This window comes from Pseudopipra pipra, chromosome 3 (genome assembly GCF_036250125.1).
Source record: "Pseudopipra pipra isolate bDixPip1 chromosome 3, bDixPip1.hap1, whole genome shotgun sequence".
Classification (NCBI taxonomy): Eukaryota; Metazoa; Chordata; class Aves; order Passeriformes; family Pipridae; genus Pseudopipra; species Pseudopipra pipra.
Genome location: NC_087551.1, coordinates 116,171,196 through 116,189,154, shown reverse-complemented (window position 1 = coordinate 116,189,154; position 17,959 = coordinate 116,171,196). Strand labels below are relative to the sequence as shown.

Below are 17,959 nucleotides of genomic sequence, written 5' to 3'. Positions count from 1 at the left end.
AGCGCGCGGGCGGCGGGGGGCGCGGGACAGGCAGCGCCTCGGGCAGCCCCGGGGGCGGGGCTTAGCGAGGACCCCGCCCTGAGCGGCGGTGCGGGAGGAGCGGGCGGGCGGTGCGGGCGCAGGGCGGAGGTGAGCGGGGGGGAAAAGCGGGGTCGGTCCCGGGGGGAGCGGGGGACGGAGGGGAGCGGCCCGGGGTGGGTGAAGGGGGACGCGGGAAGGGTGGGGGAGAGCCAGGGGGGCGGTCCCGGCCGGGCGGGATGGACCGGGGGGGTCAGGGGAAGGGGGAAGGAGGTCGGTCCTGGGTGGACGAAGGGGTCGGGGGAAGGGGGAAGGAGGTCGGTCCCGCATGGACCGGGGGGGTTCGGGGGAAGGTGAGGAGTGTCAGGGGTTCATCCCGGATGTAGGAGAGGATCAGGTGGGTGGTCGGTCCCAGATGGCCGGGGAAGGGAGAGAAGTTGGAGGATCCGTCTCGGATGGACGGAAGGGGCGGGGGATGCGGGACAGGAGTGAAGGGGGAGTCAGGGGGTCGGTCCCGGGTGGACGAGAGGGTCGGGGAAAAGGTGAGGAGCGTCGGGGGATCGGTCCCACTTGGCCGGGGAAGAGAGAAAAGTCGGAGGATCCGTCCCGGATGGACGGAAGGGGCGGGGGATGCGGGACAGGAGTGAAGGGGGAGTCAGGGGGTCGGTCCCGGGTGGACGAGAGGGTCGGGGAAAAGGTGAGGAGCGTCGGGGAATCGGTCCCAGATGGCCGAGGAAGAGAGAAAAGTTGGAGGATCCGTCCCGGATGGACGGAAGGGGCGGGGGATGCGGGACAGGAGTGAAGGGGGAGTCGGTCCCAGAAGGCCGGGGAAGGGAGAGAAAAGTCTGGGGATCGGTCCCAGAAGGCCGGGGAAGGGAGAGAAAAGTCTGGGGATCGGTCCCAGATGGCCGGGGAAGGGAGAGAAAAGTCGGGGGATCCGTCCCGGATGGACGGAAGGTGCGGGAGATGCGGGACAGGAGTGAAGGGGTAGTCAGGGGGTCGGTCCCGGGTGGACGGAGAGGGTCGAGGAAAAGGTGAGGAGTGTCGAGGAGTCGGTCCCAGATGGCCGGGGAAGGGAGAGAAGTTGGAGGATCCGTCTCGGATGGACGGAAGGGGCGGGGGATGCGGGACAGAAGTGAAGGGGGGAGTCAGGGGGTCGGTCCCGGGTGGACGAGAGGGTCGGGGAAAAGGTGAGAAGCGTCGGGGGATCGGTCCCACATGGCCGGGGAAGAGAGAAAAGTCGGAGGATCCGTCCCGGATGGACGGAAGGGGCGGGGGATGCGGGAGAAGGGTGAAGGGGGGTCGGTCCCGGGTGGACGAGAGGGTCGAGGAAAAGGTGAGGAGTGTCGAGGAGTCGGTCCCAGATGGCCGGGGAAGGGAGAGAAAAGTCGGGGATCCGTCCCGGATGGACGGGAGGGGCGGGGGATGCGGGACAGGAGTGAAGGGGGGAGTCAGGGGGTCGGTCCCGGGTGGACGAGAGGGTCGGGGAAAAGGTGAGGACCGTCGGGGGATCGGTCCCAGATGGCCGGGGAAGGGAGAGAAAAGTCGGGGGATCGGTCCCAGATGGCCGGGGAAGAGAGAGAAAAGTCGGGGATCCGTCCCGGTTGGACGGGAGGGTCGGGGGATGCGGGACAAGGGTGGAGTCGGGGGGTCGGTGCCGGGTGGATGCGGTGGCAGGGTAAGGGTGAAGGGGGTCGGTCCGGGATGGGCTGGGGAGTCGGGGGGTCCGTTCCGGATGGACGAAGGAGTCGAGGGGTCGGTCGGTCGTGGATGGACAGGGGGGTCGGGGCTTCGGTCCCGGGTGGACGAAGGGGTCGAGGGATCGATCCTGGATGGACGGGATGGTCTGGGGTCGGTCCAGGGTGGACGAAGGGATCGAGGGGTCGGTCCCGAATGGGCGGAGGAAGGGTGAGAGGGTTTGGGGAGGTCAGTCCCGGATGGACGGGGTGGTCGGGGGGGTTCATCCCGAATGGACGGGGGGTGTGAGAGAAACAGGTGTGTATTTTGGGGGGCTGTAGCACGGGTGTGTTTTGGGGGCTGTAGGGGTGTGCTGTGAGTCCCGGGGTGGTGGGGGTGTGGTGGTGGGGTGTGAGGGTGCTGCGGCGCGTGCAGGGTCAGGCTTGTGTGGAGAGAGGGAAGGGAGGACGGGCTGTTCATGGAATTGTGGAATATCCGGAGCTGGAAGGGATCCACAGGATCATGGAAGGAGCTTTGCCTGGAGGGATTTGTGTGCAGGGCTGAGCCGGGGGTGCCAGGGGAGCACTGGCTGCCAAAAGTGGGAGGGTGGGCACGTTTTGGGGGGCAGAGGCAGTGGGTACGTTGGGAAGAGGCGGCTGTGCAGCGTGGGCAGGTTTGGGTAATGGGGAGGAACTTGTGTCAGCTGGGCAGGGCAGATTTAGGGAAAAACCTCAATGAGGTGAGGGGAGGGAGCTCTGCACAGATGGAAGAGCAGGCTGCCACAAAAAGGGCAATTTTCAGGACCTTTATTGACAGGAGGAGCCTGGGTTTGGTTTGTGGGCTGGGAAGTGAGGAATGCTGCGTGGCACATTCCAGGTGTGGACTGTCAGCTTGTGCTGAGTTCTGAGGAGCTGTGGAGACCTGCAGTGGGCTGAGTTTGGGAATACAGGTGTTCCTGTGCCCCTCCGTGGAAAACCTGTGTGTTTGTGGGAGGGAGTGCTGGGATTTGAACCCCAAAAACGGGACTGAGGGAGGCGAACGTTGCCACGGAGAAGGCAAAGAACTGGAGCTGCCATGACCATTTTGTGCCCTGGGCGATGAAATGCACGGAGGAGGGTTCGTTTAGGGGGAAACCTGAGTTTGGAATGGACTTTGGGAAGGCCGTGGTGGAATTTTGGGGGTGGAGGGTGTTGGCTTGTTCTGTTCTCTGTGGGGGTATGCAGCAGATACTCTGAGGTTGGCATCGGGGGCTGCCACGAGGGGCAGGGGTGTGACCTGGTGCCAAGGGCAGTGACACACAGCAGATACTCTGAGGTTGGCATTGGAGGGGCAGGGGTGTGACCTGGTGCCAAGGGCAGTGCCACGAGGGGCAGGGGTGTGACGTGGTGCCAAGGGCAGTGCCACGAGGGGCAGGGGTGTGACGTGGTGCCAAGGGCAGTGTCATGAGGGGCAGGGGTGTGACATGGTGCCAAGGGCAGTGACACACAGCAGATACCCCGAGGTTGGCATCGGGGGCTGCCACGAGGGGCAGGGGTGTGACGTGGTGCCAAGGGCAGTGCCATGAGGGGCAGGGGTGTGACGTGGTGCCAAGGGCAGTGCGTCAGGAGGGCCGTGCTGGCGGCAGGGCCGTGCTGGGCACCGAGACAATTTTCCGGCTGGGAGGGGAACTGAGAAGCTCACTGGGCAGTATTTCTTCACTGGGCAGTATTTCTTCACTGGGCAGTATTTATTCACTGGGCAGTATTTATTCACAGGCACATTTGCAGCCCCAGTCACAAGCCAGGCTCCTCCTGCTCGGGTTCCGCTCGCGGAGCGCGGTGGGAAGCGATTCCTCTGCTGCTGCTGCTGCCCTTGGAGTGTCTTCTCCCCACTTTTCTGGCTCTGTGTGAGGCAGGCAGGTCGCTTCCCTTGGAACTGCTCCAGGCAGGCCAGGTTGGAGTGAGAGCAGCCTTTCTGCAGAGCCCAGGATGAGTTCCATGCTGACCTCAGCCATCCGGAGCCTGCCCGTGTCCTCAGCCTGGGCTGCCGGGGCCTGTGAGTATCCCGGGGCTGGGGGGTCCCAAAGCTCCAGGTTTAGTGTTGGCTTTGGAACAGAGGCTTGGACCTGAACCTCTGTTCTGTTCTCACCTTAAAAAAGCCGACAGTGGGGTTTTTTTTTCTAAATACCCGATTCCATTGTTGCTGTGTCTGTCCCCCCATTGCTGTGTCTGTCCCCCCATTGCTGTGTCTGTCCCCCCATTGCTGTGTCTGTCCCTTCCCACACTGGATGGGGGAGGAATCTCCTGTGAACAGATCCAATGAACCGTGTCCAGTTTCTGACCAGTGTAAACCAGCCAGTGCCCCACAGGTATTGGTTGTAATTGGTTACAGTGTGTAGGACACCTCACTGTCTTAGAGTGACAGGATTTGGTTGATTTGGTTTTTTTAACCCTTCCTGTGGAAACCAGAAATGTTTCTGACAGTTTTTTTTTTGCCGTTTTCTCCTTCCTTGTTTTCCAGTTGCTCGGTCGCTCAGCTGCTCCTCACAGCTCCAAGCCACAGGTAAAGGGAGAACACCAGGAATCCCAGAGGGTCTGTGCTAGACAAGGCTGTTTTGGAAGCTGCCTCCCTTTCCCAGAGTCTTGTTTCACTTAAATCTTGGAAATGGTGCAGAGTGCCTTAGTACAACTGCTCCTAAAAAGCTACGAACAAGGAAAACTTGAGGCACATCCCTGTTTACAGCCCTCTCATCCTCTGAGAGCTCCTGGCTCACAGCAGCCTTTCCTGGCCTGCACTGAATGATGCTGGATCATGGCATACCTTGTCTTGAACCTCTCCTGTTAGGGAGAGATTTTCTTCCCATTAGGAAGGGATTCCTCCCTGGGAGGGTGGGGAGGCCCTGGCACAGGTTGCCCAGAGAAGCTGTGGCTGCCCCTGGATCCCTGGAAGTGTCCAAGGCCAGGTTGGACGGGGCTTGGAGCCACCTGGGCTGGTGGGAGGTGTCCCTGCCCACGGCAGGGGTGGGACTGGATGGGCTTTAAGGTCCCTCCCCACACAAACCCTTCCATGATTTTAAGATCCCCGCTCAGGTGTCCTTCCTTCCCTGCCTTTCACTTATGCACCAGAAGGGGACAAGTTCCCGAGTTTTCTAGTGGTTTTTACAGGCTCTTCATTAAACTTGGTGATCTACTTGTCAACATCCCTCCTCTCCTTGCAGCCCAGCCCAAGACTAAGAAGACCTTGGGCAAGAGTGGGGTGAAGAATGTTGTGGTGGTGGAGGGCGTCCGCATCCCGTTCCTGCAGTCCGGCACCTCGTGAGTGGCAAATGGGAGGAAAGGGCATAAAACACCCCCTTTTCTGTGGAAAATCGGGCTGCCTGTTCTTTTTAGTTTGGTTATTCTTAGGCCTAAAGGCTCTGAAGTGCCAGTGGCTGAGGCTGCTGCAGTTACTGCAGCTCCTCTGATGCAGAAACGGGGCTTGGAGAAGGTTGTCCTTGTGTATGAATTCTGGGAAGAACGAGGATTTAGGCAGAGTGCCCAGAGGAACCTGGTGGTCAATCTGTAGCAGATAAAGCAACAAGTTTCACCAGACTAGCAGGACAGGTGCCAAGAATCTGCTGTAGACTCTTCTCACTGGATTGTTACACCACCAGATTCGCAGCTGAACTAAGACTGGGCCTGACCCTTGGTCAGGATGGAGAAGGGATTTATCTGGTCACTGCTCCTTTTTCAGTGGGTTTAGTGCAGGGATTGTGTGCTGAGCTGGACACAGAGAGTCTGCACAGCCTGGGGGGTGAGTCAGGACAATCCCAGCACAAACACAGCCTGGGCAGAGAATGGATTGGGAGCAGTGCTGGGGAGAAGGACTTGGGGGTGTTGGTGGACGAGAGGTTGGACAGGACCCATCCGTGTGCTCTGGCCCCAGAACCCCCCATGCCCTGGGCTGATCCCACAGCGTGGAGGGGGGGATCCTGCCCCTGTGCCCCCTCAGCTGAGACCCCCCTGCAGAGCTGCCTCCAGCCCTGGGCAACAGCAGCACCAGGACGTGGAGCTGCTGCAGAGAGTCCAGAGGAGGCCGCGGAGATGCTGCCAGGGCTGGAGCCCCTCTGCTCTGGAGCCAGGCTGGGAGAGCTGGGGGGGCTCAGCTGGGGAAGGGAAGGATCCAGGGAGACCTTGGAGCCCCTTCCAGAGCCTAAAGGGGCTCCAGGAGAGCTGGAGAGGGACTGGGGACAAGGCCTGGAGGGACAGGACACAGGGAATGGCTTCCCACTGCCAGAGGGCAGGGAGAGATGGGAGATGGGGAAGGAATTCCTGGCTGTGAGGGTGGTGAGGCCCTGGCACAGGTTGCCCAGAGGAGCTGTGTCTGCCCCTGGATCCCTGGAAGTGTCCCAGGCCAGGTTGGAGGGGGCTTGGAGCAACCTGGGCTAGTGGAAGGTGTCCCTGCCCATGGCAGGGGTGGAACGGGATGGGCTTTAAGGTCCCTTCCCACCTAAATGAGTCTGTGAAATGTTTGATCAGAGAGGCAGGGGAGCATTTCTGGTGCCTCCCCAGCTCTCTGCTGCTGGGCTGGGCTCACAGCAGGGCTCTGGGTTGGTCTCTGACACCTCTAAGTTTCTGCCTCTCCTTCCCCTCCCAGGTACGCGGATCTGATGCCACACGACCTGGCAAGGGCAGCACTGCAGTAAGTGAAGTGAACACTGGAAGGGCTCAGAAAACTTGTTCCACTGCTGGGGTTGCAGTGCTGGAAAGCCAAAGGCTCTGCTCTTGTCTGAATGACTTCACCTTTCCTGTGCCACCCCCACAGTAGCAGATGGCTTAAGCACAGGGTTTTGCAACAGGGCTTGTCTTGGTGCAAAGAGGTGGTTGGTGTTGACAAATTTTAGTGAATTTGGTTCCTAACTGCAGTTTTCCAAACACAGAGATCAGAGCTGCTCTTGGGGTGTGCTTACAAGTGCTGGGAAAAACAGCCTGGGCTAAACAGCCTGGGCTACCCAGAGGAAACTCGGTAGCAACAAGGACACTGAGCTGATTCTGTCACCCTGCCTGTCCCTCTCCTTCTGCAGGGGTTTGACAGAAGCTGGAGGTCATTAGCACTGGGTTTGTTTTGCTGAGAGTCAGAGCAAAGTGCTGTGGCTGCCCCTGGATCCCTGGAAGTGTCCAAGGCCAGGCTGGACAGGGGTTGGAGCCACCTGGGCTGGTGGAAGGTGTCCCTGCCCACGGAAGGGAGTGGGACTGGATGAGTTTAAGGTCCCTTCCCACCCAGACCAGTCTGGGATTTGATGATTCCCTGAACCATTTCGGGGAAGGAGGAGGGTGTTTGGGCTGTAAAGTAGTTGCCTTCATGAACTTATGTCATGATTTGTAGTGATATTGTCGCTGGGATTGTTTGCAGCCCACACTCAGTCACACTCTCAAAAGGGGGTTTGTTCTGAGCTGGGGGCAGAAGATGTGGCTCTGTCCTTGCCTCGTTCTCCAGCCAAGCTGGCAGGAAGAGGATGTTTGAGAGGTTACTGAGTGATGTGATGCAAATTCCCTTTGTTTTGATCCTCTCCTCAGGGGCCTGCTGACCCGCACCAACGTCCCAAAGGATGTTGTGGATTACATTGTTTATGGCACAGTTATCCAGGAGGTGAAAACCAGTAATGTTGCCAGAGAGGTGGGTTATGTGCAGCATTTCCCTGCGAGTCTGATTCTGCAACTAGTCTGAAGATGGCAAATACTTGCTAAAAATTGAATTCTTTGCATTACAGTTCCTTTAAAGGTGATTTCAGTCTGAAGCAGTTGTGCAGTATTGTCTGTTAAACAGCTGCATGGGATTATAAGGAAAATTATTCTGTGATCCTCTGACTCTGCCTCCTGTTGAAATCTGCCATAGTTTTCCTTTATTGTAGTTTTTTTGTCATATTTTCCTAGTTCATTTTGATGCTGCGAGGCCTCTGCTCGATTCTCCCAGGCAAGGGAAGCTTTTGTTAAGAATTGCTGATCACTCAGCTCTTAAGCACCAGCGTCACTCCAACGCTGCCTTGCCCAAAGTCCTCAGAGTGTTCTGTGAGAGTTTGCTTTGTTGTGGTGTTTGTTCTTTCAGTTGGCAGGTCAGACACAGGGTTGGGGTGACGGGAACTTGAGCGGCTTCGCTGCCCTTTGTTCCCGTGTCACCCACAGAGCAGCTGATCCCCCAGGGCCTGTGGCAGAGGCAGCACCATGGTCTGTGCTCACCTGGAGCCTCTGCTGCTGCTCTGTGCTCCTGGATGAGCCCAGGATGGAGCCTGGGCTGGAAAGGCTCGGGAGGTGCCGAGGCAGCTTCGGCCTCGTGAATGCAAATCCCGGCTTTGGTCGCCCGCCAGTCAGATGGGGCTGGAGGGTAATTTTAGCTGAACAACCGCTGAACTTTCAACCAGTTGGCCGTGCCCCAAGTAGGGAAGGTGTCTGGGAACAGCTGTGGGCTGGTCAGATGAGTCACTGCTCTCTGCACTGTGGTTTTCTGCTCCCTGGGAAGCCACAGCACCTCGTGCTGAGCCGTCTAAATCAGCCCTTCCCCGTGTTGCCTTTGCCAGTGAGGTGAAGCAGAGGTGATGTCCAGTAGTTGGAGGCCCTTTTAATGTGGTTTTTTTTTTTTTTTTTTAAATGTGAGGTGTGTGGTTAGCTTGTCCCTTTGTTAAAAAAATGTGGAGGGGCAGTGACTGTTCTCACAGTGCAGCTGAGCCCTGGCACTGCCTCTGCTCCTGTTCCAGCCTGGGGACGGGATGAGCTGCTGCAGCAATGAATGAAAACTCGGTGGGGCTGTTTTCAGCTTCCCCTGGCAAGGTGTGCTGCTGGGCAGGAGGCAGCTCTGGCCCGTGGAGCAGAAGCTGTGGGTTTAACAGACACTCTTTGCTGTCTCAGGCTGCCCTGGGAGCGGGTTTCTCCGACAAAACCCCGGCCCACACCGTCACCATGGCCTGCATCTCCTCCAACCAGGCGATGACCACGGGTACGTGGGCTGGGGGAACGAGCTGTGGGGTTCAGAAAGAGGCTGGAGAGGAATTTCCCAAGCTCTGACTTGCACTGCTTTTGAATATAAAAACTGCTGGAAGGGAGGGAAAGATGGGGCTGTTTAGCCTGGAGCAAAGGAGGCTCAGGGGGGACCTTCTGCAAGTCCCTGACAGGAGGGGGGAGCTGGGGGGGTCGGGCTCTGCTGCCAGGGAACAAGGGACAGGAGGAGAGGGAACGGCCTCCAGCTGTGCCAGGGGAGGGTCAGGTTGGACAGGAGGAGGAATTTCCTGCTGGAAAGGGTGGTCAGGCCTTGGCAGGGGCTGCCCAGGGAGGTTTGGAGTGCCCAGCCCTGGAGGTGTCCCAGGAAGGCCTGGCCGTGGCACTCAGTGCTCTGGGCTGGGGACAAGGTGGGCATCAGGCACAGGGGGGAACTCCCTGGTCTTGGGGACCTTTTCCAACCCCAGTGATTCTGTCAAAGTACAGGGTAAATGGTTCTCCCCCACTGCTGGGTGTGACAGAGAGCAGGGCAGGCCGAGCTGCAGGACTGGTGGGATCACAATATCTGCTCAGCACGTGCTGCACAACCCGGCCAGGGAAGGGACTGGGGTGCAGTGGTGTCCGAGGCTCTGGGGGTGAGGGTCCCTGCTCCCTGCAGCTCCCCCAGGAACCCCTCTCACCCCCCAGGCGTGGGGCTGATCGCGGCCGGGCAGTGCGACGTGGTGGTGGCCGGAGGCGTGGAGCTCATGTCGGACGTTCCCATCCGGCACAGCAGGAAGATGAGGAAGACGATGCTGACCCTGAACAGGGCCAAGACCTTGGGCCAGAAGCTCTCCCTGATTTCCAAAATTCGCCCTGACTACTTCGCTCCCGAGGTATTTTTTTATTTCTTCTTTTTTTTTTTTTTTTGGTCTTTTTTTCGGGCGTTTAGATATTTGGCTGAACTGTTTTAGGGGAAGGTGTGAACCAAGGGGTGGCTCAGGCAGTTTTTTTAGCCTCAGTGGAGAGGATTTAAGAAGGGTGAGGTGTCTGGGGGTCACTGTGATCCTTCTCTGTCCCCTGCTTTGGGTTAAATTGATTAATCACAGCATTTGGGACTCTGCTTTTTCTTCTCACGCGTTCAGCTTCAGAAAACCCACCTTAGTGTAAAAACCCCTCTCTCCTTCTGCAACTCCTGGACAAACTGTGCTGAAGATGACAGAAAAGAGAAGGTTTTTTTCCATAAAGCTTATTCAAGGGTCCTAAAGCATCAGAAGAATTCTGGGGTCAGAAGAATTTTCCTAGATAACGGAAGTAACCGCCTTAATATTGGAGGGGAATATCCTCAGTGTATGAATGTGAGATCCCAAATCCACCCAGGATATGAAAATCACATCCTTAAACGCACGTAGGGATTTCCTGTGTGCTGCTGGAAGAACTGAAACTAAAAAACTAAACCCTCTTGGCTCTGGTTTGGGCTGAGGAGGTGCCTCACGAGGAGTTTTAAGGTCCCGGGGTGTGTTGTTTCAGCTGAGCCCAAAAGGTCTGCTCCCCTTTTGTCGTGGATTCCCTGTTGAGCCGCGCCCTCTGCTTGTCCAGCTGCTGCACAGTGAGCAGAGAGCAGCAGCCTGGACCTCATTTTTTCCCTAAAACCTTGGAAAGTGCTGGTTCCTCTGATGTGTTTGACCCTGTCTGGTCGTCGTGCGTTCCTTGCGCAGCTCTGAACTAACAGGGGAAAAGTAAAGCCACTCCTGAGCTCTGGGTGCTGCCTGGGGGTGGTTTTGGCCGTGCTGACCTTGCCTCCCCGGCTGCAGCTCCCAGCTGTGGCCGAGTTCTCCACCAGTGAGACCATGGGGCACTCTGCCGACCGCCTGGCCGCCGCCTTCGGCGTGTCCCGCCTGGAGCAGGACGAGTACGCCCTGCGCTCCCACACGCTGGCCAAGAAGGCCCAGGACGAGGGGCTGCTGCTGGATGTGGTGCCCTTCAAAGTGCCAGGTAAGAGTGCAGGTGTCCCACTGCCGGGGGGGCACACCCACGGAGCTCTGGGGGGGATTTGTTTTATTTAGGACTGTCCCTGGAAAGCCGTGGGCAGAGCGGCGGGTTTGGGAACGGGAGTGTCTGGGTATGGAAGCACAGGATCCCAGACTGGTTTGGGTGGGAAGGGACCTTAAAGCCCATCCAGTCCCACCCCCTGCCATGGGCAGGGACACCTCCCACCAGCCCAGGTTGCTCCAAGCCCCGTCCAGCCTGGTCTGGGACACTCCCAGGGATCCAGGGGCAGCCACAGCTTCTCTGGGCAACCTGTGCCAGGGCCTCCCCACCCTCCCAGGGAGGAATTTCTTCCCAATATCCCATCCAACCCTGCCCCCTGTCATATTTTTACATACCTAACTTTTGTCTTGCCCACCCCATACCTGAGCTGACGTGGTGACAGAGCAAGGAAAGGCAGGTTGGTTGGGCCAGGAATCCCCCTGCTCCTCCAGCCAGGCAAGAGAACCCACCTTCACTCCCCAGAGTATTAATGTCTTAATATTGAATAATAACAACAAATCCTGGTCTGGTAACTCAGGGGCTGTGTGGGAAGGGCTGGAATGTGGCGGGCTCCAGCTCACCAGGCCTCACACTCACTGCTGGGAGGTGAAACAGTTTGGGGAGAGTATTTAAACTGTCCTTTCCATGGCCTCTCCTGGAGTCTCCCTCATCCCCAGCCTGTGTGAGCACACTGTGGTGCAGTACAGTTAATATCCTGGAAGATTTTCCATGTAGATCCTCAATTCCATGTGCTCTTCACTGTAAAATTGGTCCTTCTTGTTAACAGGTTTATTTAGCAGTTGGCACAGTTGAAGATGGATATGTTTGGTTCTTAATTCCTCAAAACTCAGCACGTAAATGTGAACTGATTTAGGCCCAGTTCTCCATTTAGGCTTTTTTAAGCTAAATATAGGTTCTTTTATCAACTGTGGTAGTTCTGCCTTGCAGTAAATAATCTCAGCACTTTGTTTTTGCTGTCTTCAGAGAAAAAGTGAGCTACCTTCAGTTTTAAAGTGCTGTTTTTGGCCACGTTAAATATCCTGATGCCACAAACGGATTTTCCCTTTTTTCCTCTTCCCGCTTGTCATAAAAAGCACGATTTTCTGATTATTTTTTTTTCCCCCCCTTGGGAATCCTGATGTGAAAATCCTTGTACATTTCAAGATTCTGATATTTTAAAGTGCTTTTTGCCCTCGACAGGCAAAGACACAGTCACCAAGGACAACGGGATCCGGCCCTCCTCCATGGAGCAGATGGGGAAGCTGAAGCCGGCCTTTGTCAAGCCCTATGGAACTGTGACAGCAGCCAACTCCTCCTTCCTGGTAATAATTCCTGTTCCCATCACTGCCAGCCAGAGGGCAACACTGTCCACTCCATCCTCCCATAGGCAGGTAGCTCGAGCTGGTAAAACCTGGGAATGAGCATTCCCCTTTTTGTGTCCCTGCTTCCAGATTTGCCAGGCACGACTCGGAGCTCAGTTATAATCTGGTGAATTTGGGGACTGGATTGTTTCATTCTGAAATCAGTAACTGAACCCCTGAAGCCTGGGGTTCTCTCACCTGTTTGCTCTTCTGTAGCTGCCTCGTGAGGGTTTGTCCTTCTCAGGCACACGCAGGAATTCTGTCCCGGGATGGGATTGATGATGTGATAATTCTAGAGGGCAGCAGCTTCAGTCTGAACTTCATGGGAGCCCAGAATGGTTTGGGTTGGGAGGGACATGAGAGATCATCCAGTCCCACCCCTTGCCACAGGCAGGGACACCTCCCACCAGCCCAGGTTGCTCCAAGCCCCGTCCAACCTGGCCTTGGACACTTCCAGGGATCCAGGGGCAGCCACAGCTCCTCTGGGCACCCTGTGCCAGGGCCTCCTTGCCCACCCTCCCAGGGAAGGATTCCTTCCCCATATCCCACCTCTCTCATGAATGGGAAGCCATTCCCTGTGTCCTGCTGGGCCTGCTGTGTGCAGGGGGTGCTGCTCCCTCAGCCCTGACCCGGCTTCTCCCCCCTGTCCCAGACGGACGGAGCGTCGGCGATCCTGCTCATGTCCGAGGAGAAGGCCCTGGCCATGGGCTACAAACCCAAGGCCTACCTGAGGTAAGAGGGGCTGCTCCACGTGGCCTCTGCAGCCTGCCCTGGCTCCCTGCCCTGGCTCCCTGCCCTGGCTCCCTGCCCTGGCTCCCTGCCCTGGCTCCCTGCTCCCCTCCCTGTCCCTGACAGCCTTTCTCCCTCACAGGGACTTCGTGTACGTGTCCCAGGATCCCAAGGACCAGCTGCTGCTGGGGTAGGTGGTGCTGGGGACCATTGGGAAGTGTCCCATCAGAGACTGCATCCCCTCAGGCCTTCCCACCCTGCTGGTGTGTGAGCTGGGGGCAGGAGGGGGAGCAGCTGGGGCAGGAACTCCCACCCAGGGTTGGAGGGGGCACCTCAGCACCCCGGGAGTGACAGGGGTGATGTCCCAGTGGGAGTGGGATGGGCAGAGCTGTGCCATGGACCCTGCAGAGAGGGGATGTCACTGTGGCTGTGATGGGGGGGCAGAGCTGTGCCATGGACCCTGCAGAGAGGGGATGTCACTGTGGCTGTGACAGGGGCAGAGCTGGACCCTGCAGAGGAGGGATGTCACTGTGGCTGTGACAGGGGCAGAGCTGGACCCTGCAGAGGAGGGATGTCCCAGTGGCTGTGACAGGGGCAGAGCTGTGCCATGGACCCTGCAGAGAGGGGATGTCACTGTGGCTGTGCCAGGGGGGCAGAGCTGGACCCTGCAGAGAGGGGATGTCACTGTGGCTGTGATGGAGGGGCAGAGCTGTGCCATGAACCCTGCAGAGGAGGGATGTCACTATGGCTGTGACAGGGGGGCAGAGCTGTACCATGGACCCTGCAGAGGAGGGATGTCACTGTGGCTGTGACAGGGGGCAGAGCTGTGCCATGGACCCTGTGCATAAAGGGATGTCACTGTGGCTGTGCCAGGGGGGCAGTGCCATGAGGAGACATTCAGGCAAGGCTTGTGTGTGCTCCCTGTCCTCCAGCCCAACTTATGCCACCCCCAAAGTGCTGGAGAAGGCCGGGCTCACCCTGAACGACATTGACGTGTTCGAGTTCCACGAGGCCTTTGCTGTAAGTGCTCTGAGTCTGCAGTTCCAGCCTGTGGACATCTGCTGGCAGGGGGGGAAAGCTCTGGTTGAGACCTTGCTGGAATGTCACCAGGAGTGATCCCACATTTCTGTCTAACAGAAGCATTGTGTGTGTTTTAACTCTGGAACATTTTTATGTGGACACAGCCCGTGTTAAGAGTGGCTTGTGTTGCTTGAAGCCACCAAAGGGATGCAGATCCTTCTAAAACAACGTGTAAAAAAAGTCATTTTACTTTCCCAAGACCTTTGGGGGAAAAAAACCACTTCTGCACGTCATCTACTGACGGGGCTGGGATACAGAATCATGGAAAGGCCTGGGTGGGGAGGGACCTTAAAGCTCACACAGTTCCCACCCCCTGCCACGGGCAGGGACACCTCTCACTATCCCAGGTTGTTCCAAGCCCTGTCCAACCTGGCCTTGGACACTTGCAGGGATCCAGGGGCAGCCACAGCTTCTCTGGGCAGCCTGTGCCAGGGCCTCCTTGCCCTCCCAGGGAAGAATTCCTTCCCAATATCCCCTCTGTCCCTGCCCTCTGTCAGTGTGAAGCCCTTCCCCTGTGTTCTGTCACTCCAGGCTCTGGTGAATAGTCCCTCTCCACCTTTCCTGTCGGCTCCTTCAGGCACTGGAAGGCCACAGTTAAGTCTCCCAAGAGCCTTCTCTTCTCCAGGCTGGACAGTCCCAGTTCTCTCACCTTTCCTCACTGCAGAGGGGCTCCATCCCCCTGACCACCTCGCTGGCCCTCTCTGGCCAGTGTGTTGCCATATTTGTTAATTGGCTTGTTAATTGGCCAGGCTCTGTTCCCAGTGACTCTTGAGCTGATATTTATTAGCAGGGCTGATCCTGTAAAGTATTTTTAGCTGGCTGTGCTTGTTTGGTGGCTGTAGCTCCTCTCAGGTGCTGTCACTGGCTGTAGGCTTCCCCCAAAGTCTGACATTGTCCTTGTTAACATCACTCTCCCTTCCCCTGCAGGGCCAGATCCTGGCTAACCTGAAGGCCATGGATTCAGACTGGTTTGCACAGAACTACATGGGCAGGAAGTCGAAGGTAAGGCTCAGTCAGGACATTGTCACAGTCCCAGAATGGTTTTGGGCCAAGGCCTGTCCAGCCTGGCCTTGGACACTCCCAGGGATCCAGGGGCAGCCACAGCTTCTCTGCCCAACCTGGGCCAGGGCCTCCCCACCCTCCCAGTCAAGGATTCCTTCCCAATCTCCCATATCTCCCTGCCCTCTGGCAGTGGGAAGCCATTCCCTGTGTCCTGTCCCTCCAGGCCTTGTCCCCAGTCCCTCTCCAGCTCTCCTGGAGCCCCTTTAGGCTCTGGAAGGGGCTCCAAGGTCTCCCTGGATCCTTCCCTTCCCCAGCTGAGCCCCCCCAGCTCTCCCAGCCTGGCTCCAGAGCAGAGGGGCTCCAGCCCTGGCAGCATCCCTGGGGCCTCCTGAGGACCCACTTTTCTCTCCAGCTCAGTTTAACTGTGGGATGACTGGAATCCCTCCTGGCACTGCCCAGCCGGGCTCTGGCTCTGTCCTGTGAGGAGCAGTGACGTTCCCTGAGCTCTGGGTCAGCAAATCCCAACGTGAGCAGTTTCTCTGGGATTAGGTCGAGGGATCCCCTCCCAGCCCGGTGACGAGTGTCCCTCTGTGTCCCCTCAGGTGGGAGCCCCTCCCCTGGACAAGTTCAATACCTGGGGGGGGTCCCTGTCGCTGGGACACCCCTTCGGGGCCACCGGCTGCCGCCTGGTCATCACTGCTGCCCACAGGCTGAAGAAGGAGGGGGGACAGTTCGGCCTGGTGGCCGCCTGTGCCGCGGGGGGACAGGTAATGGTGGGGGGACAGGTAATGGTGGGGGGACAGGTAATGGTGGGGGGACAGGTAATGGTGAGGGGACAGGTAATGGTGGGGGGACAGGTAATGGTGGGGGGACAGGTAATGGTGGGGGGACAGGTAATGGTGGGGGGACAGGTAATGGTGCTGTGCTGGGGCACTGATCCCGCGGGAGAGGGGTGGGATTGGGGCTGTGGAGTCCGGGGCTGTGGAATCCAGGGCTGTGGAATCCGGGGCTGTGGAATCCAGGGCTGTGGAATCCTCTCCGGTGACACCAGCGGTGGGCACGGGGTGGTCACAACTCCCTGGGCACGTCTGGGTGCCCCCCGTCACCACCCAGGGCTGTCCCTTGTTCCCTGGGAGCAGAGCCCAACCCCCCCGGCTCCCCCCTCCTGTCAGGGAGTTGTGGGGTGGGAAAAGGTCCCTCCTGATCCTTCTTTTCTCCGGGATGAGCCCCCCCAGCTCCCTCAGCCCCTCCTGCTGCTCCAGCCCCTTCCCAGCTCCCTTCCCTTCCCTGCCCACGCTCCAGCCCCTCCCTGTGTCTCCTGTGTGAGGTCCCAGAGCTGCCCCAGCACTGGAGGTGCCCCAGCAGTGCCAGCACAGGGAGGGCACTGCCCTGGCCCTGCTGCCCCAGCAGTGCTGGCACAGCCCCGGGGCCATTGGCCTCCTGCCCCCCTGGGCACAGCTGGGATCGTGTCCAGCCTGTGACTCACCTTCCCGGTGCTGTGGCTGGGAGCCCTGGGCCGTGTCTGTAAGGATGAGCCTTTTCTCTCATCATCAGTCCCTCCTGTGACGTTCTCCCCCTCTCTCCCCTTGCAGGGCCACGCGATGATCGTGGAGCTTTACCCCCAGTAAAGCTGTGCCCGTCCGTCCCGTGCCCGGCGATGCCACCTCAGTGCACTAACAAATCCTACACCCCCTCCTCCTCCGAGGGGGGCTTCGTGGCCTTTATCAATCCCTTTTAGCTGCTCAGCCAGCGATTTGTATCTGATGAACGTGCTCTATTCCACTGCCAGCAGAGGAACAGCCGACGTGGCTCGGGGTCTCCGCAGGCTCCTCGTAACCTGTCTGCTCCCTCTGGGAACTCCTCAGGGTTTCTCCCAGTGGGGAACAAAAACGATTGCAAAGCTCTGTATGAAGTTTGGAGACAGGGAGAACGTGAAGCACTGGTGGTGGGTGGGCTGAGGGGGGCGAATGCCGTGGGCAGGAGCAGCTCTTTGGGGCAGGGGGGTCAGTCCCAGGGGCTGTTCTGAGGGGGCAGTTCTGCTGCACGATGTCCAAAGGCTGTTGGAATGAGCAAATTGCACCTGACAAATGAATGTCACCGATGTAACAACCACAATAAATCAGGACTGAACACACGGAATGGCTGTTTTCTTTCCCTCCCCTCCCCTGAAATGCCTTGGGGGTTGTTCCTGTGGTGTTTGTGGTGGAACTGCCACCAGGTGTTTGCTCTTCAAAATCATGGAATCACACACTGGTTTGGGCTGGAAGGGACTTTTAAAGGTCCCCCGAGTCCTTTTTATGACAGAAACAGTTTCTTCCACCCACCAGCTGCTGCCCAGCCCTGATCTGGAGGCTCAGCTGAGGTAAGGGACAGATGTGACAGATTCCTCTTTATTCCTGCTGCCCCTCTGTGACTATGCCCGCCGGTTTGCTCCTCAGGAAGTGTTTAAGGATGTCCTCAGGTCACGCAGAAAGGAAATCAGAAATGCAGAAGCTCAATTAGAACTTAATCTGGCCACTTCCGTAAAGGGTAATAAAAAGTGTTTTAAATAAATACATCAACAGCAAAAGGAGGGGCGAGGGAAACCTCCGTTCTCTGTCGGACGCGGGGGGAGTGTAGGGACCAAAGCTCGACTCCCGGGGCAGGATTTCCTCAGCGTTCCCGCAGCCCCGGCTCTCACCAGCTCCGGGATTCGCTGTCCCGGACACAGCGAGTCCAAAGGGAGCCCGCGTGTCCCGCCACTGGCTCCAGTCAATCCTCCTCTCGCCCGGCAGAGGGGGCCGAGTCCTCGTTCGATGGTTTTCGTTCCTAACAAGCTTCCAAAATAGAGAGATTAACGTACAGAGTACTTTCGTCCTGTAACTGTGCGGGGTCCAAACGGAGGGCGGGAGCAGCCCAGGAAAGTGGGAGCAGCCCGGGAAGGTGGGAGAAGGCCGGGAGGGAAGGGGGGGGAACCCGGGAGAGCGGGAGGAGTGTCGGGAGGGGGGTGGGAGCAGCCCCGAAGGGTGGGAGCATTCCCGGGAGGGCGGGAGCAGCCCAGAGAAGGTGGGAGCAACCCCGGGAAGGTCAGGGCAGTGCCGGGAGAGTGGGAACAGCCCCCGGAGGGAGAGGGCAGCCCCGGGAAGGTGGGAGTAA

General features: G+C 58.2%; 1 protein-coding gene across 1 annotated transcript; it reads left to right on the top strand.

Annotated features, from left to right (window-relative positions):
• The first annotated feature begins 57 nt into the window (after positions 1 to 57).
• HADHB (hydroxyacyl-CoA dehydrogenase trifunctional multienzyme complex subunit beta) lies at positions 58 to 16,958 on the top strand. Its single transcript, XM_064651203.1, has 16 exons — positions 58 to 129; positions 3,450 to 3,729; positions 4,195 to 4,236; positions 4,892 to 4,988; positions 6,310 to 6,354; positions 7,230 to 7,329; positions 8,556 to 8,643; positions 9,330 to 9,517; positions 10,436 to 10,616; positions 11,853 to 11,974; positions 12,666 to 12,745; positions 12,885 to 12,932; positions 13,675 to 13,762; positions 14,750 to 14,824; positions 15,427 to 15,591; positions 16,417 to 16,958. The coding sequence occupies exons 2-16, from the start codon at positions 3,663 to 3,665 to the stop codon at positions 16,450 to 16,452; spliced, it is 1,422 nt and encodes a 473-aa protein (XP_064507273.1). The 5' UTR covers positions 58 to 129; positions 3,450 to 3,662; the 3' UTR covers positions 16,453 to 16,958.
• Positions 16,959 to 17,959: the final 1,001 nt, after the last annotated feature.

Coding starts and splice junctions, on each gene's coding strand:
- HADHB (XM_064651203.1), top strand. CDS start 3,663: ATGAGTTCCATGCTGACCTCAGCCATCCGGAGCCTGCCCGTGTCCTCA. Junction 4,989..6,309: donor TTCCTGCAGTCCGGCACCTC/GTGAGTGGCAAA, acceptor TTCCCCTCCCAG/GTACGCGGATCTGATGCCAC. Junction 10,617..11,852: donor GGTGCCCTTCAAAGTGCCAG/GTAAGAGTGCAG, acceptor TGCCCTCGACAG/GCAAAGACACAGTCACCAAG.